The sequence below is a fragment of the Phaethon lepturus genome, unplaced genomic scaffold (assembly GCF_000687285.1).
Source record: "Phaethon lepturus isolate BGI_N335 unplaced genomic scaffold, ASM68728v1 scaffold35055, whole genome shotgun sequence".
In the NCBI taxonomy this organism is placed as follows: domain Eukaryota; kingdom Metazoa; phylum Chordata; class Aves; order Phaethontiformes; family Phaethontidae; genus Phaethon; species Phaethon lepturus.
The window spans coordinates 22,795-49,565 of NW_010543345.1; the positions used below are offsets into that span (position 1 = coordinate 22,795).

The 26,771-nt window shown below is 39.3% G+C and overlaps 1 protein-coding gene across 1 annotated transcript in view; it reads left to right on the plus strand.

The window, feature by feature from the left end:
• Positions 1-26,771, plus strand: part of SPTLC2 (serine palmitoyltransferase, long chain base subunit 2) — a gene marked incomplete at its 3' end in the record, with an annotated part of 59,207 nt that overhangs the window by 10,665 nt on the left and 21,771 nt on the right. Inside the window, exons 5-8 of the mRNA XM_010288324.1 lie at positions 4,783-4,893; positions 7,503-7,608; positions 8,453-8,672; positions 10,547-10,673. Coding sequence (XP_010286626.1) covers positions 4,783-4,893; positions 7,503-7,608; positions 8,453-8,672; positions 10,547-10,673 — 564 coding nt within the window. The remainder of the gene's footprint in view (positions 1-4,782; positions 4,894-7,502; positions 7,609-8,452; positions 8,673-10,546; positions 10,674-26,771) is intronic.

Below are 26,771 nucleotides of genomic sequence, written 5' to 3' on the forward strand. Positions count from 1 at the left end.
TATGGCTTAAGTCACTGGCAAAAGCTCATCTAACAAAGATTCTGCTGGTTGGATTTGCTAAAAACTACTTGTTTGGTTTTGTTTTTCTTCAATGGCAACCCCTGCAGATGTTCTATATGGAAACTATAGGTCACAGTATGCATCTCTAACATTTGCAAAAATCTTTTTGGGAAACAGCATCCATAGGACCAGTAGCAGTCCAGATCTTGCCCGCTTTCTGGGAGAGAGCCTAGCATGTTAAGGCTTGCTTCCTCAGGCTACTCATTAGTGTATGAAGTGGTGGCTGATTAACAGGCTGATTGGCTGAAGGTATTTTGATGTTCTTGAAACTCTAAAAAGTGACTGTGTCAGTGAGACACGCAGATAAGCTGAATTGCATGTTCATGCATACAGAATTTGTTATTTTTGAACGACAGATGAAAAATCCTTCCTTTGAAAGAGCAAAATCCTAGTAGAAAAGCTGTTTGAGAGAAACAAATGTAAAGACTTGATGATGCCTGTGTGCCCCATAAAACAGTATACAATGCAGCCTGTGTCCTGCATCTCAAACTATGGGGTTTTTTAAGTTCCTGGAAAATTAAGTGGAAGAGAGCTCTTTCTTTGCATCTTCTGATGCAACGTATGTGTTCTCTTAGCTCCTACTTAAAATACTGCACGTATTGGAACTGTTTCTTCTCTTTGAAAATGGTTCACTGTTAGCCTAATACTACTAGCCTATTGGAATTCTTTGTCCCTATGTAGTGAGTTATTTTCCCATTATTCCGTTTCTTTATTTTTCTAGTTCCTGAGATCACTTTCTATATTCTTCCACTTGTGATATCTACAGATTGTAAAATTGCTGCCTTGTTCTTCCTGGCAACTTTTCCTCCCGGTGAATCTCTTCTTGACTAGCTGTAGTGTCTTCATGCATGCTGTTTTACTTGTAACAATGAAGCAGCACTGTCCACATAATGCCTCTTTTCTTGTGGTCTGTTAAGTTTTAAATACCAGATGCTTTCCATAATGAAAGCCATTTTTGAGTCCAATGCCAGAGAGAAAGTCAGTGCTTCAAATCTAGTCTTTCTGGAGTCAAATACCTCGGCAATGCGATGATAGTGAACAACGTATGTTACTCCTGACGTATCTTTTACTTGCATTTTTCTGCTCTTTGTCTTCCCACATCTCCCCAATTTTTCTCAACAGAAGAATGATTCATGATTTGAGGGACATTTTGGATTCAGAACACACATGGTCAGACACATTTAAGTAGACTTCTGTCTGTTGTAAGTCAGTACAAATTGCCTATTACTGCAAAGTTACTCCATCTTTTTCTCCTGTGTATGTGGATCCCACTGTCTATCTTTAATACCTTATGGGAATACCCTTGAGACTCCTTAGCTCCTTAGTTTTCCCATATGAATTTTAACAGTTTTTACAACTATTGGGAGAATTTTAACAGTAAATTCCAAGGCATGTAACATACATGTTTTCATGCACGTAACTTGCACATTTACTAAACCAACAATTTTAATAAATGGATACAGCAGCCTGTACTGTGTTAGAAATGAGCATACTTAGGTTTTGTGCACTTTAAATAAAGTAGTAAGAAGCTTCTGCCTCATAACACTAGAAGTACCCTTATACTCAGGTGAATACTGCAAACAGAAAATGCTCACTTCTGAAGAACAGTTCTTGTCAAATTAACTATTTTGCAGTTCAGAACGTTCACTAAATGCTTTTTTTGGCTGTCTGAAGTTGCTTCTTACTGCACTTCTGGTTTGTTCATTGTCTGCAAATCAAGACTCACATAAATCCTGATTTCTGGCACCACCCAGTACACAACTGGCTGTGTGTGCACAGCCTGTTTGGCAATGCTTTGATAGAGTCCTCAGTAAAGCCCAGAGACTCCCATGCTTGAATAAACTCTTGGGCTCTGGTTTCTCTTGGGGTTTTTTTGGTGTTTTTTTTACTATTTGTGTGTCTCTGCATGTCCTACATACATTGTCAGGTGAAAAGCTGCTCAGAATGCAAATTTTTGGAGGTTTGGCAAATATAATCAGTAATGGCATCTGCATTTGGCCAGAAGGAGTTTTTTTGACAGTCACTGATATGATTTGAAGATAATCATTATTTACATCATATCTGGGCACCTATATTGCAACTTAATTAGCTTAAAACACAAACCACTGCAATAAAGTTACTCACATATATGTAATGCTGGACCACCTATTCTGGTTTTGCTCTGTGGAATCCTTAAGCACTTGGTTTATGTTCCTACTGAATCCTCTTTTAATAGCAACAAATAGGACTTGACTGTCCTAGGGTCCAACTCTACCCCATAATCTGATCAGCATTGGTCAGCAAAAGGAACTCAAAAGCTTCATCAGCATTACCTAGTTGATCTGTATTCACTATGCCTCGTTAACAGCAGCTTCTACTAGGCAAATGCTGCAAACAGGTATAGTTGGTGTACACTGAAAATTGTATTTCAGCACTGTTAAAGCATCACCAAAACCAGGTCTGGCTGCACCTGGCAGTTTTCAGCAGGAGAGACCCGCTGTTGGCAGCCAAGTTGTCTGCCTAGTACAGTCACTGCCAAGGATGCTGAGTCTAGACCACAGATAATGTGAGATTTGAGGATTACATACTCAGAAGTTGTTAGACCATTTGAGGCTTAACTAGACTCTGAAACTTGCCTGTTTTGGATTAAGTGTCATTAATGTAGTTACTGTAACTAGCTAATAACAGCATTCTGTACTGCCTTTAGCACAGAGCTTTTCATCATAGCTCTGGACTGACAGAGGCTAGATAATGGAATTAGAGCAACGATGCCTGACGGATTTTTTTGTTGTTGTTGTTTGCTTGCTTGTTATAAGAAAACCAATTAAATTCCATGTTACTTTGTGAAATTAAGTGCTCAGGACTGAATTCTGCAATTCATGTGTGAAGCACTTTATGGTAAAATGTGGCATTCACTTCAGTTTCCATGTCTGCCTTGTAGGATGCATTGGTAAGTCTGATCTTCACTGGCATAGGGTTTTTTTGATACCAGTAGCGTGATCTCCAGTCAGTGTTAGTCTTCTGGATACTCTCTCAAATGTATATTTGCTCATAAATGCAACTGAAGTGTTATCATTGTAGTAGCAGCACTCGGTTTTACATATGATCATCAGTGATTGCTGTACTGTACCAGTGGCTTCTTTCATCCTTTGCTGTCTCTAGTGGTAGGCAATACTAGACTCTACTTCCTCTTCAGTTTTAAATTAATTTATTCTGTCTAATTAAATGCCCTCTTTTGTTACAGGGAGGTGAAAAGAGGCTGCTCATCAATTTGTTAAATCTTATTTCTCCTCCTAAAGCTTATACTTGTTTTTACAGAGAAGCTCCTTCTAGACTATTAATCTCTTCTTTTTTTATTCTATCACTTTTCCTATTTCCTACCATTTAAGAAGGATACTAGTGCTGGATTATTATATTTGGGTTTTGATACAGTGCTGTTTAACAGCAATGCCCTCTGACATAGTATACGTACTCCTTGTCTGCTATAGTAGTTCCAAAGAGCAAAGGGTAGCTGGAGGTTTCCATGCTTCTTATGCCAAAGTCTCTGAAATACGCAGCGTGAATCCTTGTAACAGCAGCTTGAACACTTGAGATTTTGTGCAGTTTCTGGGGAAAACCAGTCTTGAGCCTTCCCAGGATGTAGAATATTTCTAGGTACATTGCAATTCTAGTGCAAAATTTTCTTATTGTGGAGAAAATACTCCTAGTGTCTGTGACACCTCCTTGTGTAACTGTAGGCAATGCTTTTCACAGTCCTTTCTAGCACCTTTCAATGCAGAGAAGAAATGTTCTTGATACTTCCCTCCACCAACTGTTAATAGAGAAACATAGAATGAGCATGTGTTTTTAGTGTCAAATCTGCAGCATCTTGACACACTTTGTGGATTTTTAACTTAACAAAGTCATTTCTAGAGTGATTTGCAGCAGATTTGCATAGTAATTGGAGTGGGCCAAGGTTATTTAGAAATATTATTGCTTTCTTACAAGCTAATCCCGCAGTATGCATTCCTGTAGTCCACAGCAATAACACTGTAACTGAATGTTCAGCATATCAGCTATTGGCCTGTAATCATCACTGCCCTCAAAACAGACGTATCCTGTTCTGATATTTGTCCAAGGATGTATCTTCCCTTTTTTGAAAAAGCAGACAAATTCAATGTAATGTCCAGTGGCTTCAGAAAACTTCTCAATTTCACTCTGCAGTTTTGTTTTCTACTTCCTGTCTTTTGTATGTTACCTCTATCTACAAAATACTTAATAGTTCTGTTCATTAAAGAAAATTAGTCCCTTTGGTACCACTGAGCACACATGGGTTTAGTCAGTGGTTACCTACTAATGTAAGAAATAGGGCAACTTTGATAAGGTCTTTAATCTAGGACTTCAGTGGCCTGTTTCCTAGCACTACTGTAGGCTTGCTGAGTGAACTGTGGCAAGCTGCTCTGCTCACTGTTTTACCTGACTGAATAGGAGGAGGAGTACTAATCATAACCATGAGACATTCAGGCAGATTCAGCTGCCAGACTTCTGGGAAAAGTTAAATTTAAGTGGTTCTCTCAGTTAAAAGCAGTTGTGTATTTTTATGTGCCACACTAAGACTGCAGATTGTTTCTTAGCAAGTCTTGCCTGGACTAGCTGCATTTATGTTGGAAATTTTCTTTTTTTTTAAATGACCTCTAAGCAGTTCAGAGATGAAAGTTGTTATATGCTGAGCTGTGAAACATAACCTTTTCAATATCTTCCTCTTTCCCCTTCTGATTCAGGGCTGTCTGATTTTGAGTGATGAACTGAATCATGCATCACTAGTGCTCGGAGCAAGACTGTCAGGAGCAACTATTCGAATCTTTAAGCACAACAGTAAGTATCAGAAGGTGCACTCTGACTTTCTGCAGATGGTACAGATCAGATGCAATCTCTTCTATCTTCTAATAGTTGGAAATACCATTTCATGCAAGGAGATCAATTGCTGGTTACCTGAAAGGTCAGAAGACTGCTGCTACTGAGAATTTAATCATCCTGAATTGGTTATTTTTTTTTCTGTGTTCAGTCTCAACCTATAACATTTTTATCCTGAAGCTGTTCCAGCTTACATCTTCTGCATATGAACAGGAACATGCTGCCCTTTGCCAAGTATAGGGGCACTAGTGTTTTAACATGACTTCTTGTTACTTGGATAGGTCAGCATGGTTAGACTATTCTAACAGTCAGTGTCACATAGTAATGCGATCCTGAAGTGGTCTGGGTTACAATTTGGGGGATCAGAAAGTTTAATTTTAGGACCAGTTGCTGACATGATCCTACAGTAACAAAAGCTTACAAATGCAGATGTTCTAGCTAAACTAGACAGCCATGCATTGGTACAATGTAGTACAAAAGGAATTTTTGGGATGTGAAGGATAGATTAATTTCACTGAGTTACTTGCTTTAAGTATTTGTTTCCAAAACACACAGAATTTTCACTTTGCTAGTTTCAGCTTCTTCCAGAGGAGGTATTTAGAATAAGAATTTTCAGATAAAAAATCCTTCTCTTATTCTCGGTGAAAGAGGTACCTGGTTGTCCTTGATTAGTAAAGCTACTGCCTTCATCTTCAGCCACTCCTAATACTCTTTATAGTATCAATCTCTGAGATCATGATACTCTTGCTCTCTTTGAAGTGTGTGGTGGTGACAGCAAATCTTGGGTGGCTGCATTTATTTTCCTGTCTTTGTCCTGCTTGATAGTGGATTCTCTGCTGTGCCTACACTTTCTTTTGTGTTCTCTCTTTGTTGTTCTCTATCGTTTTGAATAACTTTCTTTACAAAAGTGTAGAGCTTACTATAACATTCAGTGATTTTTTTTTTTTTTTTTCCTTTAATTCTTCATAAATCTTGATTGCTGGGCAAGATCACAAAAGCTTTACATTCAATTTCTGCATTTGTATTGACATACTCTGAACATTGCATCCAGTTCCAAAATTTCAGAGAAAACTAGTGACAAACATAGTTCTGGGTATGAGGAGAAGGACTTAGAAGCTCTGGTGTGATGCGACAAACTAGCAATGGTGAGATTGTGGGATATTTTAGAAGCCTTATAGATGATGATAATCTGTGAAAGAGAATAGAGTGGCAGAATAGAATCAGAAGGCAAAATGCAAGCAATGATCTTGGGCTGTCAGGATGATGTTCAGTTCATAGTTATGTATGTGTTCTCAGTCCTACTCTTGTTATACTCTATGCTGCCTTAGTTAACTTCATTTTCCTGAGATGTTAATGGCTTCATTCATATTCTGCTTTTTAGAAATTATGGGGAAGGAAGGAAAATTCCTCCTTTAAAATTTTTGTTCAATGTTTTCATTTTTTTCCTACCTCATTCTGCAGTTTGTCCTTTTTATTAAGGTCAGACCTAGTTCCCCGTCTTTCCCTCTTTCTTGGGAGATCAGAGCAGAAGCTTGTATTACATTGTTCTGCCTAACTGCACTAAACTTCTCCTTTCTTCCTTGAGAGATTTGTTGGAGGCAGGAACGCCAGTGCTGACTTACTCATTTTTGTCTTTTTCTGAACATTAGCTGTCTCTTAACAGTCTATTAACTGACCTATCTTGCTGTATAATTTCTAGTCTAGTTCGGGAGCTTCTCTTGCTGAGGCAATGCCCTAGTCTACCAACCTTCTTTTCCATGGTTGGTTGTGCTCTTTTTCATGCCCTAGTGTTTATATCTGTCTCTTGCTCAGCACTTTAGCTGTTATGGTTTGCTTACTCCCATCTCCACTACTTTCTTCAGGTTTTTTTTTTTTTCAGGACTGATTTCATGTGTATTTGTTTGCTCCCATTAGTCAGGTCTCCTAGGATCATGTCAAGTGTTGGCAGCCAAAGCTAGTAAGTTTTCAGAATACATCACTACTAACAATTTCATTTGGCTAGTTTCTGATATGCTGAGCACTGTCCTCTTTTGTACACTGGTGGTTCTTTTTTCTTCCTTTTCTGTTTTTGGTTTAGTATCTTCCTATTCCATGCCTCCAGTCCCTTCAATTTTAAACAAAGTACACTTGCTCCCCTTCTTGTCCTGCACTTTGGTCTATCTTTAGTTGATTGTACTTGAGCTAGCTTGCTTGTTCTTTTTTTGAGTTATTTCTATCCACAAGGACATGCTTACTACCTAAATTGCTTTCTCTTTTCCTCACAATGAGATACCTTCTTCTTTTCTTATTTTTTTTTCCCCCTTCCTTGTTTGCTGTTTGTGCCTAATGCTCTAGCTTGTGCTTTTAGCTTAGGTGATGAAATTCTTTCTCAGAGTTCATACAGTGACCCATTCCTTTTAATCTCATCTGTGGGCCCTCAGCTAGAGGAAGCCCATGCTTATTGACTTATGTATGGTCTGTCCTCCACATTGGAGCAATTTTTGCGTTTCTGGAGTATTGCTGTCTTTAGTCATGTCAAAGCTCAAGCTAGTAGCTGTTTTGGTACCATTTAACAGTAATTTCTGGTGCAGATATGCAAAGCCTGGAGAAGCTGCTCAAAGATGCTATTGTGCATGGGCAACCTCGTACACGGAGGCCCTGGAAAAAAATTCTTATCTTGGTGGAAGGAATATACAGGTACAAACTATTCTTTATATTCCTAAGACCCTCCACAGGAGATCTAGCTGCTTAGTATTTGGGTTCCTTTGCCAAATCAAACTATGGATATTATCACTTCATAGTTATTTCATTAATTTCATCGGCGAATTAAATTGAGCTATGTATGTCTCGCATCCTGGACTTTCTGTTGCTAGTACTGTAGCTGCACCTGGTGTTATCACAATGCTTCCCACATCCTGATTAGATTGTAGACATTAGTTAATCTAAACTGATTATTTACTTCAGAACTGAGGTCTTAAATTGCATGTCCATTCCATTCTTTCTGTGCTCACTAGATGATGCTAGTGTGAATGGAATTGTGCAAACTCAATGTTTTTGCTGAGAGTGAGAAGGAGCATGTAGTAAGCTTAGCTGCGTTAGGCATTTAAATCATGGTGACTTTCAGCACAAAATGGAGCATTTTGGAGTGCTACTAATGAAAGCCTAGTCAGTTCTTAAACTTAAAAACAACAGGTAAGTAGATGTCAGATCAGAATACTGATGTTAGGGTGGAAGTAAAAATGAGATAATTAATTTATAAAATTGTCACTGAACATTCCTTTGCCTTAACTTACTGTTGGTGCTACTATTTAGTCTGTATGTCAGCATCCCAGAGATGTTAAATGGGTATAAAGTAGAGCTCTGGGCCCCAGGTGCAAGAAGGAGTTATCTTTCATCTCTCCGTAGAACACAATGTGTCTAGCAAATTCCATGTGTTCATAATTACTGAAAGAGTGAAGAAAAGAAAGCTTAGTGACTTTAGGCTCGATAAGGAGGCCCCAACCATTAAATCAACTTACACTGAATTTCTGTTTCTCAACAGTATGGAGGGATCTATAGTCCGTTTGCCTGAAGTGATTGCCCTTAAGAAGAAGTACAAATCCTATCTGTACCTTGATGAGGCTCATAGTATAGGTGCCCTGGGTCCCAGTGGCCGGGGTGTAGTGGAGTATTTTGGACTCAGTCCTGAAGATGTGGATGTTATGATGGGAACATTCACCAAAAGCTTTGGAGCTGCTGGAGGATACATTGGGGGCAAGAAGGTAAAAAGCTGGGAATGAAACAGTTTCAGGCTGGTGGTGGAGTCCTTCGCTAAGCATTTCAAAGTTGATCTATTTCAAGTAGCCTGCTTTATCCATTTGTTTCATAATCTTACATACTGTCTAGTACAGTGAAAGTGTGTGCAATGCAGAAGAGTCTAGTCTAGTAAAATACCCCATAATTGTATCGTTCTCACATGGTCAGCGATGATACCAGTTTGCAGAATGTACTGTACTGGTGTAATACCCTTTTGGGAACTGCTAGGAGCCAGGAAGGCAGGGATTTCTTAATGTTACTTTTAATGAGACTTGCAAGAAAAATGACAAAAGCTGAAGCTTTTCAGCCTCTTTGGAGGAAAATCCCCTTCTTAGGTTAGTCTGGTAGAATTTATATGTTTGCTTTCTAAAAAGACACTTCTTCCCTTTTTGTTTGGGTTTTTTGTTTTTGTTTTTTTTTTATTGGGTGGGTGTTGGTGGGGGGTTTTGTTTGTTTGTTTGGCTACTGACTCTATTTTATTGGAAAGTACTGCTATAAAGTGTTGCCCTTGTCAAACTTCTCCTTTTGAGAGGGATAGTGTAGATAACTGCATGTGTCCCCTTTCTCATATTCTCAAATATATCTCACAGATCAGGCTTCCAAGCTTTATTTGAGAGTAAAATTCTACCATTTTCCTACCAGGACAGTAATTTTTTAGATACTAATATTGACAACTACTTCAGCCCATCCAAATGAAGATGGCACTTGCAGATGTTCCTCTTGGGGAGTTTACTAGAGTTGGATTAAAATTATTCTGACATCTTCCCTAAAAGAAAGCACCATATTAGTTCTTTTTCCAAACGTAGTGAGCTAGTAGGATTAACTCCCTTGACGTAAGGTGAAGCAGCTAAGAGTCCTTTGCAACTTTTTTTTGGCTACTGTTTGAGGGATTGCTTCAGAGGTAAAAGGCCTTAAATCTTCTTACCTAGTTTATTTCAAAGTCCCTTTACAACTTCCTTTCATTAAACTGTGACTCCAGGCAGACGCAACGTAAAATTGAACACTTCCACATATTTCTAGAATATGTTCCCAGCTTGTGCTATCTACAGGGCCATCATTGTTAGTTTTATGGTAGCAGAAGACAAAATCTGTTCTGGCGTTCATACTGGTCTTTATAATATTTTGTTGGAGTGGTCTGGCTATTTTAGAGTGGTTTTGTTACCGTTAACAAGCAGCAGCCTAGATCTATGGTGTGTTGGTCCTCTGTTCCTATATGACCTGCTTTTGCCCTCTAACAAATGTAGCAGGTATGTTTGACTGGGAAATGCAGGAGGGGTAGGCTGAGGTTCTGGCACTCTTAAATTACACCTGCTGGTTATTTATATTGTGCTGATAAATGGGAGAAAATATTTTGTGACCTATTCCCCTGTTTTGTGGGGAAACAATTAAACTGAGCATGATACATAAGCACCTATGAATCCTGCTCCCCGCTATTTCATTTGTTTTATACTCCCACTGTTAGAATAAACAGTGAAACACAGAATAAACAGTGAAACCCTTTTGAAACACAGCCTGCGCACAGCTTGAGTAATGCAAACACCTTGCTGCAATCCAATGCTGGTGGTGTTAGCTAAATAAGCCTGTTGTAGGCATTTGTCTTTGATCAACACACCTGCTTGCCCTATGACATAATTATGGGTAGTTATGATGCCACTGTTTGCTTTTCAACTGTTTATTACTTGTACCGTAAAATCAGTCCTTGAGATACCTGTTCTCTTCCAGGACATTCTGAAAGAGGTTTCTTGTGGTGGCCCATTTTATTGTGTGATTAAGACATGACAATGAAGTGTTTCTCTGAGTGCTGGGAAGGCAATGTCTGATGCCTCTTGTGTTTTGCTAGGAACTGATTGATTATCTCAGGACATACTCTCACAGTGCTGTGTATGCAACATCACTGTCACCTCCTGTTGTGGAGCAAATCATCACCTCCATGAAGTGCATTATGGGTGAAGATGGTACAACTGTTGGTGAGTCTTTCTAACAGTAAGCATGTGGAAGGGGGAAGCCAAACAGAGCCTCTTTATCACTTTGACAGATAACTCATTCAGTGGGCACATTCATCTTTATCTGTTGGTACACATAGACTTGGAATTTCTGGAGTAATAAACCAATTTACTATCCTACTTGGCAGAGCAGCCTAATAACAGCATAAGGAATTTCCAGCTAGAGGTAAGTCATCTTAGTCTTATCTAAGACGCAGTATTGTCTTGTATTGATTTTTGTTATGTGTCTAGCTTTTCTAGTCTCCTTTCTCTTCCCCGTTGTCTGTCCTTTGTTGTTTGCCTCACTCTTTAGATTGCTTTCAGAATATTTCGCTGTGTATCTTTTACAGTCTTGTGTGCTGGTTACTGCAGGAGCAATGCCTTTGATTTTCATCTTTAGTATCGATGTTTGCACCTCAATTAAAGTAAACACGGGAATATTTCTGAAATCCCTTTTTACTTGGGAAGCTAAAGGCGGTTTTCAAGATCAGTAGACTTAATCCATCAGGAAAAGTAATTCAGCATATTCGTTTTTATTGTCTTAGTTTTCCTTTTTCATTTTAAAAGTAAGAAAGGGGAAATCTGTACTAGTCTCGACATTTAAAGTCAAAACCACAAATTCTCATGTCTCATTTGCCTAGTAAGTAGCAGCTTCCTTCAGTTATAGCATGAAGTAAGTAGTTTGCACTTGTGATGTGTAAGCTGCCTTGAAATTGAAATGGTACAGCACTTTGCATGTAGGATGCTTTCCCTCTTCACGAGTAATTAAGTTGTGAGGAGCTCACACAGGATGACAGTGTATTTTGCTGAGGATCTGTCAGTGACGTTCGGTTCAGAGGCTTTTAGAATTCAAACTGCAGAATATATTTAGTTATGGGAGTTTCAGGCATCTGGCCACGAGGTGGTAGTGTATACTGAAGAACTGTTTGCTTTTGAACATGGGTCATCTAACCAACTAACCTAACAGATAGTTCCTGCAGTGAAAAAGCTCACTGGAGAAATACTTAAGAATTTTTCTGTTGTAACAGGTTTCATTTGGTTTGCTTACATTATCTGAGAACAGAGTTAAGTGCCAGCAATTGGTGTCGGTCGTAGCTCAATAGACAAGTCATCACTGAGGCAGATACAGCCAGGTAGCAGCGTGTATCTGTGCTAGTATTGCTTCTGAGTGGTCCATGTGAGATACCTGTACCAGCCAAGAGTTGTCCCCAGTGCTGCTCTCGAGAATAGATATTAACCAAGCTTCAAACTACTTGAAAAGTTGTGCAAAGGGGCTGGGTCTTGCTGTTGTCTTAAAAGTGACTGTTTGAGCTCTTTCTAGCTGATGAGTTGCCAACAGTCCGTGGTCTGCTCAGGCGTTGCTTGTGTTGGGTTTCTTCCAGTATCTGTTTTGCTTAATGAGTGGGAAGCAAGGAATGTGTAACCGATTTCTGTTTGCAGTATTCAAACTAAGGCGTTTTTGCCCCTTTCTGAGGCTACAGCATGGTATTCGTTCAAGCCAGGAGAATGGAAGCAACTTCTACTCCAGACTGTTCTCCTGCCGTCACGGCAGCAAAATCCATCAGAGCTGAAAGGTGAACGAGATCAGGAACCAATTTGGCAAAAATACAAACTCAAAAGTTTTTTGTTGTAGTGTTGCTTAAAATGCATGTTAGGCTACATTCTGCTAATTTGGTGCTAAGGAGTACCAGAATTCCTAGCCACTCCTATTGAGGAAAAGAAGCAGTTTTGGTGTTGGAAAGCTGTGTCATTTCAAAGAAGCCTCTGTACATCTGATTTCTATACAAACTGTAGCGCTTTTCGGAAGTGCTGGATATAACAGCTGGATAGCCAAAGTCCTGTCCGCTCATACTCGGCAAGGATTTCTCAGCTACAGGTCTTGTGAAAGTGTTACAGGCTTTCTAAGCATCTAAGTCAGCCTTCAGCTAGGATAAGCACCTCATAGGATGATCCCTGCATGAAAGTGTTTTTCTGCACAGTGCTGTTTCCCAGTGATGCATTTTTTTAATTGCCTTAGGGCTTTAGAGATACTATTACTTTGTAGGCATTTTCTGTGGATGAAGTTGGCAAAAGTTCAAGTGGGTGAATTTAGTGGCTGCTTAGTGATAGGATGACAAAGTTTTTTCCTTGTTTAAGGGCTTTGGTTTGGATTCTGTGCAATTAAGGGTGGGGCTCTGGAGGACCACTGCCTGCAGTTGGTTTGACTACGAAAAAATGTGGAGTAGAGTGGTGTTGGTAAGAGTTGTTAACTGTGGAAGACAAGCGGAGAAATAGTGTTAAACTGTGTCACTCATAAGCACCTCTGTAATCTACTGTATATTACAAAAATTTCATTGCTTTTAAACTAGTCAAGCTGAACTAATGAATGAAGGAAAACTGAGTTAGGGAATGGTTTTACAAGGGTACAGGAGTTGGAGATGGAATCAGAAGAGTAGATGGCTGGCTCCCAACCCTGTTTTTTGGGCCACAGCTAAATATTTAATGGCTTCAAGAATGCTTTCTTGAAAAGAGCCTTTGTGGCTTCTTTGCCTGCCTGCTTCTGTTCACCACACACTATTTGTAAAAGCTGCTGCCCTCCATGGCATCAAACCTTTGTGGAAATTGTGATGTCAGATTGAGATGGTCTGTAGCTGAGGAATAAGTAGTAGGAAGCAATTAGTATTTGAGGACGAAAGTGGGTTTTTTGTGTATTGTTTTGCAAGAATAAGTTAATTCTCTCCTCTTGTACTTCAGGTTATTTCTAAATCTTATGGAACACCTGGAGGCTCTAAACTTACAATATAAGGTGTTGTAGTTACTAAAACTTTACATAACTAAAAAAAGTAAATATCTCCTTTCAGATCTTTCGAGCAAGCTGCTCATGACTAAATAGGGTATTAGTAGGAGGCAGCACAGACAAAATACAGATGCTATGAAAAGCTGAATGGCTGCTTATAGAGAACATAAGATGGATGGCATGCAAATGTGCTGCCTGAATTGGTACAGTAGTTTCTTGTGTCTTGACTACTGTTCAAACTAATCTGTTAATTCTCTGTACTGTTTATGCATGTAAGTGACTAGCGTGTCTCGATCTCTCTGAAGACAATTATGGGAATATAATTATATATGAATACAAGTATATTACTTGCTCCTTCATCCCAACAGCAAAAAAAAAAAAACATTCCAACAGCCAAAGCGATGGCAGAGCCATGTTTATGGGTTCTTGGTAGTGGTGCTTCCAGTACTGCTTCTGAAACTCCTCTACATTATTAGCTCAATGCTGTATGTCTGTCCTGTTTTACTTTGCATTACTTGTCTTGCACATAATTGGCTAGAAGACCATCATGTGGTCTTAAACAAAACATTTGGTTTGTGATCACTTTGAGAATTTCTTCAAAGGAACAGTTGTTCTCAAAAGTGGTGAACATCTTGAGCGCGTAGATGTCCTCAGAGAACTCCAGTGGCAATGTATATGGGTATCTCACATATCATCACATTTGGCTTTGATATATAGTCGAGCAAGGTGAGTAGGAGAGATGGAGAAGGCTTCTTTCTGCATATGCAAATTTTTGGAACTTTTTTTCCAATTCAAAGTCACTATGGTTGGAATCGTTGATGAGCAAGTGTTGCAGATGCTTGTGAGCAGTTCAGTGGGTGCTGCTCTTTCTCTCTGTTCAGCCACAAAGATGAATGAACTTCAGATAGTTTTGTGGATAAAGGGGCTTTTTTAAACAATAATACACAATAAGCAGATTTTCTGGGTTCATAGTATACACGAAGATGGCAAATTGATTCCTGGAACGCAGTTCTGGAAACTTGTAGTGTAGAGGCACTTGATTCTTGCTGTTATGTGGTGTCTGGGTTATTTAAATTGGAAAAATGAGGCAGCTTGGTGCTTGTCCTGGTAAATAAGACATTGTTGGGCCTGATGATATTAAGTACTTAACCTGTCTTGGTGAGTTTTTCAGCATCAATGGTTTGGTTTGAGTTGAAAGCTGGATTTTTTGCCATTACAATCTCACTATAGTGGACTGGGAATCCAGTCAGCTCCTTTCTGCCATTTGCATAAGAGCCAGTGATATATCTGTGCAACTGGAGTTCTGTTAGCACTCTTGGTGTTCAGGACCCAGCCTGTTTGTTGCCCTGATAACATCACTAGGGGCAAGTGGAAGAAAAATCATAAAGTAACCCGACTGAGGTGTGGGCAAATCAAAACATGCAAGGTGAAACCAGTCTAGAACTGGTTAACCTCCTTCAGAGATGAAACTTAGTTTGCTCTCCTGTGCATTAAAAACTGAAGGTGAGCCTTAGATCCAGGAGAGTTTTAAGCTTGAATTAAAGCTGGCAGTATTAATGGCTTGTAAAAGAGGTGAACTACTTCCTTCCATGGACTTTAACTCAATAATAGTAATTATGCATATTGATGTTTATAACTAGTTTACTGCCTTCCATCTCAGTTTCAGGAGGCAAATAGCCCACACCCAATCACAGCGCCATACATAGTGTGTATAGAATAAGTTGTGGATAGACCTAACCTAAGATGGCACTTAAATTTTGAATGAACATTGTCTTGACACTGTATAGAAACCAAGGATTATTATTCTACCTAGCTCTGTGCCAAACAATGGAGGTGGTAGTTGCATAGGCCATCCCAGCTGCTAAACTATTGGAAATGAGTAACTAACCTTTGAAGGCTAGTCAGTTAGCTCCATATAGTTTGTTTGGTATTTGTTTCATCTGAGCACCTTAGTTGTGAAGAGCTAGTAGTTGATTACATCTAGTCAGAGGAAACCTTAAAAAAAAAAAAAAATTCTAGTCTTGCCGCTGCTGTGTGCAACAAACTTGAGTGAGTTAAATCAGAAATGGTAGTTAAACCTATTATAGCCAAAGGGAATAAGAATGTACAACTGTGTTGGCGGAGAACTGAACCTGAGCTGTTGAGAAGATAGGACCATTGCTATACTGTTAATATGCACAGGGAGAAGCATGCTGGAAACAAAACTAAGCCTGGTCTGCTTAAATTCTAGAGGAGAAAAGACTGCAATTATTATTTTAACCTCCATGTGGTTAATCAGGCTCTCAAATGAAGATATGACCTCAGCAGTGCAATCTGCTGCCTAATCAGTAGGTTTCTTAAAGTTGGACATTCTGTAAAATGCCCTTTTTCTTTTACCAAAGACAAGCCAGAAGTATATGCAAGTATAAAGTATAAGCAGTAATGAAGGAATAGCCCATGTTACATCACTTGGAACTGAATTTTAAGTAGCTTACAGTATATTTATAAATTGAGTTTGTACCTTGCCATTGTTAGCAGTAGATCCACAAATGGAAGCAGTGGCTGCTGTTGTACTTGAAAGGGGAAATAAATACTCCTTGTGCGGGATGAGGTTGCAAACATTCAATTAGCATTAAAATCGGTTCATTTGAATTTCCTCCATTAATGCACTTGTTAATGAGGTGTTAAATTATCACCTTGGGAACCCGGGGACCAGTCAAAACTAATTTGAGCAAAGTGAAAACTTTTTTTGTTGCTGCCCTTGAGAATCTCAAGCTGAGCTGGGAAACTGTTGGAAAAACAAATACTCTGGGGGTCATAAAGAGAGTTTCCTGCTTCTCTCCAGGGGACTAACAGTTTTAAACATCACTCTCTGTATTTGTGCTTCCAGCTGGGGATCTTTTAAATCCAGCTTGTTGCTACACCCCATCTCCCTCCCACGGAGCATGGCAAGCCTCCAGAAAAATTACTTTAACCTGGGCTGGGCAGGGGAAATCTTTCAGCCTTTGGTGCTTTGAAGAGTGCTTACAGACGTTAGCAGAGCTGTACCCTTTGTGTTGTGCGTTGGAATGTGAGAATTCTTCAGTGCCTCTTCTTTTGGACTTTAATCAACATTGTGGTGTTTGTGCAAGAACTCGTAAACCTTTATAACTTGTTTTGTTCTCATAACATTCTGGTTCTTGCTATTTCTGTTCAGGTGTGAGCTGTAATCCTATATCTTCATAGCCTAAACACTGATCTGTCATAGCAGAAATGCAACTGGGAGTGTGGCTTTGAAGTAATTTCATTTTTCTTAATTTCTTACACTACCTTTGGCTTAAAACCTGTGGCTTGCTTTTTACTCTCAAAATAGCACTTGAGGTGCCACATTTTTACAGAATGTTTGTGTGCAGCTTCAGCATCACTTTCTCCAAAGGAGAAAATCCTGGGTAGCAGCTCGCTAGCATATAGTGTTAGCAATAGCGGGACTAAAATGCTTGTAAGTCATCAGTATGAATGTTAAGGTAAAGCATTTGAACGGGAGTAGTCACAAATGAGGTGATGTGCACTCTGTCTTTGGGTTAGTGTGAAATAGAGTTCATGGTTCCTGGTGTGAACATGATTTCCTAGAGCAGAGGTTTTCTGAAAGTACCTGAATGGCCTACAGAAGCATCACTTCCTATCGTCAGCCCTGGCAACTGCAGCAGTTTTCTACATGGAAAAATTAATACTAGTAGTACAATAGTGTCTGCAGTGTACAGACACATGGCAAAATTTCATTCTATGAAGTGCATATAGTGTAATGTTTCTAGCTTCTTTGGAAACAAGCAACAGCCTGTAACTGAAGCCCTTTCTGAGGGCTGTGTGCAGTTGTATTAGGCTATATGGGACTCACAGACCAGTTGAACTACTGTCCTTGCTTACTTTAGCAGGTTCTGATGTAAAATGTCGTAGGCACCAGGTCAACTCGTGCTATTTCACATCAGTGCAATTGATCTACCACAAATTCCCAAACATGGACAATCTTGACAATCTACAATGTGTACTTTATTCCTACTAGTGTGCAGATGTTTGCTAATGTCCCAGAATTAATAAACTTCCTTAGATAGTACAGATTTAATCTTTGAAGGAAGAAGCTGCTTGAAAACTGCATGCCAGTTAATGTGTTTTGAGAGCATATGGTCAGTGGAGAGATTTTAGACTACTTCAAATGAGATTGTGCAGGTTCTGTTGCAGTCTAGCTTCAACAGCAGGGTTTAGCTCAAGACCAAGTGGCTTGTCAAGAACAGGATAAATCAACCTGTAGAGCTTCTTGCTGCCATGGGTAAGCTTCTGTTAATGCTCATGTTATTGCCTAATTGTTGCGTAGTGGAAAAGTTGTGGTTACAAAGCTGTCTGCGTGGGGGAAGATGTATTACAGAGCATGCTTCTCAAGTTCATGTTGGCTAGCAGCTCCTAAGATTTCTTAACTGTTTGTCTATGGACAATGAAATTTAATAAAAACAAAGACAAGCCAAGAAAATACTTCTGAAGCTTCTTAAGACTTTCAAGCTTGCTTTCCTACTGGTGAGCTTATTTTATTGTGTGTGTCGCCAAACTCAGGCCCCAAATGGACAGTGGAGAATTCATTTGCCCTACAACTAGCATCTCCAGAATGAAGTACTCTGTGCACACAGATGTGATACTCTTGCAGAATATCTGTCTGTACCAAGAGCTGGAAGCAGACTGTTTAGTACCTCCAAAATTTACTGAAAATAGCTTGTCTTTTCTAGGGTTATTGCTATATTCCTGACAAGTAACTTTTTGTTCAGGACCTGGCATTGTAGAGACAATTGTGGGTTTTATATGCACAGCTTTGATCTTTCCAGGATCCTTGGAAAATAGAGGTGTGCAGCAAAAACAAGTCTATAAAAGTTGCAGCAGAGACAAGGCCTCCAGGGGGGTTTGGGCCTTTTCAGGCATGAAGCCTACTCTTCTACCTCACTGCAGTTCCAGGTGGCAGGCTACCAGGAGCTGCTTGCCAAATACAACTTAGTAACATGGGAAAGCTCAACACCCTTCCTGTTGAAATGATTGCAGTTTTAGGGTAAATCTGAGCACACAGTGGAGAAGGACAAGTATGGCTGTTACAGCAGATATACAGGCAGATGTGGGCAGGTTTGCCATGGTGGCAAATTCGCAGGGTGTATCTTATCATGAGATGAACCTCTTAGCTATAAGCATCTTTGATGTCGGAGGAGAAACTTGAGATGTTGTACAAGACCTCTTATGAGAATGGATCAAGGTCTTCACAAAAAGATGTATGAAGACTGCATTCTGTGAAAGATTAAGGTACTACCTTCTCAGTGACTTTATAAATTTTTCTATTTAAAAAAGCAAAAAAAACCCAAACCAACTCCTTCAGAGTGGAAATTTTTAATTTTAGGACACATTAGTAAAAAGCATATACATACTTGCAGCATCCTGTCTCTTCCATTGCTCCTTGTGTTAGGTAGGTGAAATCTCTAGCAAATACTGGGAGGTATATCAAAGTCATGTCGAGAGACAAAAAGATCTTTGGAAACCACTGTGCTCCATTCCATGAGGTCCCATTTAGTGCCACTGAGGAAAAGTAGGTATTTAGCACTATTCTGTTCACTCTCTGTATCCCTTAAGGGGTCCTCCTACCACAAAATTTTTAGTAGAAGGTAGTCTGTCTGCCAGTTTTTTTCTGGATTTTCAGAGTAAGTGCTAACACGAGGATGAAATACTTCTCATAGTACCTTATGGTATCAGTTACTGGTCAAAGCTTACTTCTGTGTAGGACATCATTATTATCTCAAGCTTGTGGAGCCTGTATCATAGTGCTCCTGGCATCATTTCTTTATGGACCTGATTTCTGCTCAGTTTGGCCAGAAGATGGTAATCCAGTGTTTATGGCTGCCATCTCCCAAAGAAGTTTGCCAAAGAGTAGGATAGTCAAACACATCCTACACCTCAGCCTTGCTCACTATCCAGGTAAGAGAATAGATGCCCTAGCTCTACTTGTCTCTTTTTAGACTAAGCTGATTACTGGCTATTTCTAACCAAAGGTGGACACTTTGTAGCTGGATGGTATATCTCTTCCACTGAATATCAAGCCTTGCTGTGCTAGAACTTGAGCATTAGTCTAACTGCTTCAAGAACAATGCTATTAGAAACTTTTAAGGTGTTGACATGGAGTGTGACCAATCAACTGACTTTTGATGAATACTGTTTCTTGCACTTATATACTTCCCATCTGATTTTGTAGTTGAGCAGCACTTCAGTGTCTGATGCAGCTGTAGTTGCTAGTCATCTGCAGTTAATCCGCACTGCTTCTTATGGCTACCTCATTGCCTGTGATTTCCATGACATACAAATCCCTCTATTTGGTTGAACTGGTTTTGAGTTTCAGAGGAATAGATTAAGGCTTGTGGATGCTGTATAACCTTGTGCTTCTATAGTGGTTTGATGTGAAATTTGAAAAACAATGCAGTGAAAAAAAAAATCAAATTTTTATGACCAGCTAATGAGGGATCCACAGGGAAAGCTAGTATCTCAAAGACCAGTTATCAGAGTTACTGAATTACTACTCCAAAGTTGAGTACTTGGATATCTTTTCCAGTCTATAAATAGCAGCACACGCTCCTAAGAGGTGTGCCTAATGGCAGGATAAATATACTGACAGACCAAATGTTAATACTGTTGATAAATAATAACCTTTCTGTAAAACTGCGCAAACTATACTCCACTAGAAGTATATCCCTGAGGACTATTCTTGTATTTGAGAATTTAAGATGGGACAAATTGCTTTGCTTTTTTTCTGGGTACAGCAGAGCTTAGTTCTTCTTTTCCAAGTTTGGTTTTGTGAGGTGTTTCCTAGAGTTGTCAAAGGTACCTCTTGCACAGCTAAAAATGTCTTGGATCCTCTCTGATTTATAAAGATTTCCACTGTGATGCACGTGTAGCTAGAGATGTTTCCACGGATAGGATTGTTATGAAGGGGGGGGGGTTAAATCAAAACATTTTTGTTTTTTTGTTTTCTCAAGTATGATAAAGTCTTAGCTCAACAGAACCACTTAAGATGCCCCTAGTATCAGCAGTGGTCATACTGCTTACAGAGGAAAAATGTATGTTTGAAAGATGGGAGGTGCTGAAATGATTTGTAAAAGGAATGGTTTGTGTTGAATTTGTAACTGGATGGATGGATAGATGAGCCACTTCATCTACCTGTGTAAGTCCTTCCTGGTGTAAAGTTGTAATTATCTTCTAGAAGCTTCACACAGGTGTGCCTGGAATAGCAAAGTTAATGTGTTGAATGGTGGCCAGCTCTTTCAGATGAAGCAGCATTTGCATTTTCTGTCCTACAGATCTTGAAAAGGTCAGAAGTTGATGAACAACTGATTTCTGTCCCAGCATCAACAGAGGCACTGTGAGGAATGGGTCTAAGAGGGGAAGCAGATAGATCAGCAGCTGCTGAGAGGTAGGAGATTAGAGGAGAGAAATACATAGATAAAAAATGTTTTTTCATATGTAAATCAACATACACAGGAAACTGCAGACCTTACAAATCATAATCAGTCTTACTTCTGCTTAAACATAAATTCTCCAGTGCACTTCTAGACAAATTTCAGACTATTACAGTGGGTAATTGAATTTTTAACTTTAAAGAACCCAAAACCCACACATAAAAAAAAAACCCAGCCAGAAACACACAAACAAAAAAACAAGCTGCAAAAGAAGACTAGCATTTTTAAAGTTTAGAATTTGATTTTGAATGCCTTTGCAATGAATATACTTCAGTGTAATTAAAAATAATCCTTAAGCATTGGTTGTTAGTTAATTCAGGCATGGAAAACTAGTTAAAGATTATAAATAATATACCTGTAGTGGTACTATTGTATGTTTAGGTATGTACATTCCCTATGGAAAATTTTACTTTTTCATACCTTTGCAAACTTGGACTGAAGTAGTATTCATTTCCACAGTCTTGAGGTTATTGGAACATCTGGAGTTAACATTTAGTGATTTTTTTTTTTTTAATTCAAACCATAGCAGTGTTTTTTTTCCAGAGTACTGCATCTAGTATGAAAATTACATTCATTTAAATATAGGTGGAAATTGCAGCTGTCAGTTTAAAAAAAACAATAAAACAAAAACCAAACAAACTTGGAAACTGGTTATTTTACTGCTGATCTGTTAACACGTGGCATTTAGTGACACAGGTATGGCTGTCAGACTCTTCATCCTTCCTAACCCTGAGCTTTTGCTGTATCCTGTTTTGTATGCACTCATTTTTATTGGATTTTAATCCTTTTTATTTTTATAATACCACATACTTGTACCTGCTTCCTTTACCATGTTTTGAGAGAAGGTAGCCCAGTTTGGAGTAGCAGAAGGCTACATGGCCATTTTTTTGTTATAGGATTTTCTCCATCAGGAAGAAGAAGGTGGTAGCTTGTAGCCTGTTGATTGCAGAGATTGTGCCCTAATATCTTGATTGAGTCCATGGATTTTGATATAGAGTTAGAAATTTTATTACCAAGGGAAACCTTTGGAAGGTGCTATGTAGATAAAAAAAATATTCCCCTACAAGTGTTTGTCTTGCCTTTAGGATGAATTATTTTGACAATTCATAATGAAGTGAAGGATTTGCTTTACAGTGTCTTCATGGAAGCTCTGTAGATAGCTGGTAAACTCTGGAATTACACTGTGTTCTGGGAAGCGTGTGTGTAGGATCCAGGGGTTTTGATGGTTCTGTTGTAATGGCATTTATTGGAGTGGTGGGAGAAACTACTGCTGCTTAGGCACAGGCTTAGATCCATGTGGTGGTTTACATAAGGTTGCATTAAGTTTTGGGTTTGATGTATTCAGTGAGATTGAAGGGTTGTCTGAAGGCTCATATGGGGGACTTTGGGAAGATTTTTTCATAGCACGATTTTTCCTAATACAGGTTGTAAACGTTCAGTGACTTCCCTTCAGATTGGAGGGTAGTCTAACGTGGTCGTGAGGGCTGCACAATCCGTACATGTTTGTTTTTCTATAGTAGTAGTGTCTTGTGGAGTGTTTCAAGTGCCTTTCTCTTTAAAGTGTTGTCTGTGTAGATCAGACCTATTAAATTTGAGCATTGTGCTTTTTCTTGGAAAAGCTGGTGTGCACTGCAGCTTTTTTGTATTCCTGGAAAAGAAATGTGGCTTACTATGCTATTTTTAGTGGTCTATATATGTAGAGAACATCTATGCCATATAATGCAGGGTAAACTCCAGCCTAACAGCAGCAGCATGGCCGCACTTGTGCTAATGCTATATAACAGTACAATAGATGTTTTATCTCTCTTGAGGTGGACAGCTTCAGAAAAGATTTTATGCTACCACTGTAAATGAACTTTGGAGATGGAAGGAGGTCTTACAATGCTAGCATTCTTGTTCTTCTCATGCTTAAGCTAAAGCTGAATTCATGTTTTATACTGACCATATCCTTCCTTTTTGGCTATAGCTGTCTTAAAATGTGGAAGTGGGCTGATCTGCTGTTCTTATGGCCGATGTTCAGCTGGAGGTGATAATCTGTCTGGTTCTGTAAGGTATTTTATATCTGTGTGATATTTTACAACTAGTGAAGGCAGTTAGCAATGCTAGCGGAAACTAGGTGACTACTAAGTTATTGGTAACACTTCCTGGTTGAAACGGATGAAGACGCCATATCCTTGATCATCTTCTCTTGTACTACAAAGGCAAAGAGCATTCCTCTACCCTCTTGTGTTGCTGTTTAAAATCCTAAAGAACAGTTAGCTTTGATACTGGCTTCCATTGTAGAAAAACAGTCTGCACAAAACAGATGGAAAATATAGTTCACACTCTTTGTTGCAGTGTTGTAAAGCTACTGAACTGTCTCCATGGAAGTAGGTTATAAACATCCTTTATATAATGTGCTTTGTCAAAGCTTGCACATTCTTTAGCTTGTAAAGAAATGTGGTGTTTGTATGTGTTCCTGATGTTTTTCCCCTCTGTGGCTTCAATCTGCCATAAAGGCCTGCCAACCTATTTGTGTTGTACGAAGGTTTGAGTCTGTTTCAGTCTGTCTCTTCTTCACTGATGCTTTGTCTTATTCTTGAGATTTTAAGAGCAAAGATGTGCTTTTTAACTGCCAGTGTCCAAGGTATCGTAATAAAAAGAAAATTGAAATTTTAAAATGCTTGCTTTTCTCTAAAATTCCATTATTTTGGCAGGCTAAGTTTTATTGAAGCTGTATAAAGTTTTTTTCATGTTTTTGACTTCTTCGTGGTAGAGGCACCGTAACTAATTCAGAAGAATAGTCTGACAAGCACACATTTCTGTACTCTTTCTTCTCAGCAAGGCACAAGAATAGCTGTCAAACCAGATATGTACAGCTGTCTTTGCAATGATTATGAATGTTATTATCATGACTGTGCATTTGTGATAATATGCAATTTGTATGAGCTAATGTGTAAGTAGTGTTAATACCAATCCCACAAATCCTCCCAGTAATTAGTATGCAGAGTTAGACAATACATGTACCCAGGCAATGCAAACTTAATTTCTTTGTTCTGGAGGGATAGCCCTAATCTCATTCTTTAAAATAATTTGTTAATCTGAACCAGTGCTTTATACATTCAACTTAAAAATAAAGATGACTAAATTGTAATTGTTAGGATGCAGTGAATTTCAGACATGTGACAGCAGTGTGTCATGGTTTAGCCCCAGCCGGCAACTAAGCCCCACGCAGCCTCTCTCTCACTCCCCCACGGTGGGACAGGGGAGAGAATCAGAAGAGTAAAAGTGAGGAAACTCATGGTTTGAGATAAAGACAGTTTAATAAGTAAAGCAAAAGCCGTGCACGCAAGCAAAGCAAAACCAGGAATTTGTTCACTGCTCCCCACGGGCAGGCAGGTGTTCAGCCACCTCCAGGGAAGCAGGGCTCCATCACGCGTAATGGTTTCTTGGGGAGACAGACGCCATAACTCTGAACGTCCCCCCACCCCTTCCTTCTTCGTCCCAGCTTTATATACTGAGCACGATGTCCTATGGTATGGAATATCTCTTTGGTCAGCTGTGCCCCCTCCCAGCTTCCTGTGCACCTCCAGCCTTCTCACTAGCAGGTCAGCACGAGAAGCTGGTCTGTCCTTGACTACATAGCAACAACTCAAAACTTCAGCATGTTATCAACATTTTCTCATCCAAAATTCAAAACATAGCCTCACACTAGCTTCTGTGAAGAAAACTAACTCTATCCTGGCTGAAACCAGGACACAGTGTAACCAGATACAGTGAACAACGTATAAACAAACATGAACAGCTAAACATAAAAGCTAAACAATCATTAAAAAGTATTTCTCTTGTGAATTATATTTCAGAAATTGCTTTCTGGATTCCTGTAAGGGGAGGGGAAATTACTTGTTGCAGGCACTACTCCTGTTCCTCAGCAGATCCTTCGGTGTCAGAGTGGGCTGAGCTGGTAGAGTGCGTTATGTTCTCACTTTCTCACGCAGGATAGTTACTTGGTCCTGTCTGTATAGCTATTCTATTTAGCTATCATACACTAAAGAGAACTTAAGTTCTTTCAGTAGAAATTCAGTCTCTGGAAAAGTTCTGTGTGAAAAATACTGTGGTGGCTTGTGGGGTTGGAGTTAGGGTGCTCTTCTAGATCTCTTCATGAGCCTCGTCTCTCACTGCAGCATTGTTATACAGGGCTTGGAACATATCAGAGGAGGTAAGTGTAATGTGACTGTGAAATGGAATAGTTGTTCCTATGCAATCCTTTGCATAGGAAATAATTTTGTGTTCAGTCTTACTGATTTTTAGATACAGACACATGCTCTTGCTTTCTTGCTCTTTTTTTTTATGATAAAATAAGAGTTCATTAATAATTTTTCCTCAGCCCTACCAGACTACACATTATCTTGAATTCTACTTACACACACATTCTACACACAAGCCCTAAGAGGAAAAGACTTCTGTGTTTCTGACAGCCATTCACAGGAGGCAACGTTTCCTTTTGGTTTTGTTTGTTGTTGGTTGGGGTTTTTTGCCTTAGACAAGATCCATTCTTCACCAAAGACATCAAATCCTCCTACTTCTCTCTAGGTAGATTTCCTGTGAAGAATCATACTGAAATGGAGACACAAATGGAGAACATAGGACCTTTTGTTCTCCGCTGTGCAAACTTTAAAGTAGAGACAGTTGCTACTTCTGCAGTGTCTGACTTGGATCTGGTATACCATTGTAGTTAATACTGGGGAAAAAAATGTAAAGGCATTATTACCAGCTAAATGTAATTCACAGAATCATTAAGGTTGGAAAAAACCTTCAAGATCAAGTCCAACCATCAACCCAACACCACCATGCCCACTAAACTATGTCCCGAAGTGCCATGTCAACACATTTTTGAACACTTCCCAGTGATGGTGACTCTACCACCTCCCTGGGCAGCCTGTTCCAATGCTTGACCACCCTCTCAGTGAAGAAATTTTTCCTAATGTCCAATCTAAACCTCCCCTGGTGCAACTTGAGGCCATTTCCTTTCGTCCTATTGCTAGTTACTTGGGAGAAGAGACCAACACCCACGTTGCTAAAACCCCCTTTCAGGTAGTTGTAGAGAGCGATAAGGTCTCCCCTCAGTTTCCTCTTCTCCAGACTGAGAATTCCTTAATTCCAGTAGTCATTAAGGAATCTGATGGTACCAGCAACCAGCAGGTTTTTTTAAGACTTTCCTGAGTCTTAAAAAAGCAGGTTTCTGTAATATACAGTGCATTTTGAGTATGCAGAGAAATGGCAAGAGACAGTATTACGCTTTCCCATCTCTTGAAACTGGGTTCTTGGAATAAATCACAAGTTGCTGGCATTATGTTTGAGGATGTGGTTCTCTTCTGCGTGGCTAACTGAAATAGATTATTATGCAATATGAATCTACTATTTGGTAATTTCTGTATCTTTAAAATCAGGAGGCTGTGGACAATAAACAATCTGAGGAATTCATTTTAGTGTTTATGCTGTCTTACATAAGATAAAAGCCTGTGTAAATGTGAATGGGAATTGTGGTTATTTTTTTAAGTAGAGCAGCTATATAGGTTTTGGGGTTGGGTTTTTGGGTTCTTCCTCAATTCTAACTGATTAGTAATTCAGACTTCTGCAAGGCAATGCTTGCCTTGTGGCAGTTTTTGTATATTAGGCTTAAATAAAACACTGATATACAAAGTCTGTTTCACAGCAGTCCTTGAACATTGTCTATAACCACAAGTGTTTTGGCAGACCAGGTGTTTCTAGGTTTTAAGAGAAGAATCAGTCCAGCAGAACTTTTTGCAGACGCAGGCCTAAGGGGACGTATGTCCTGCT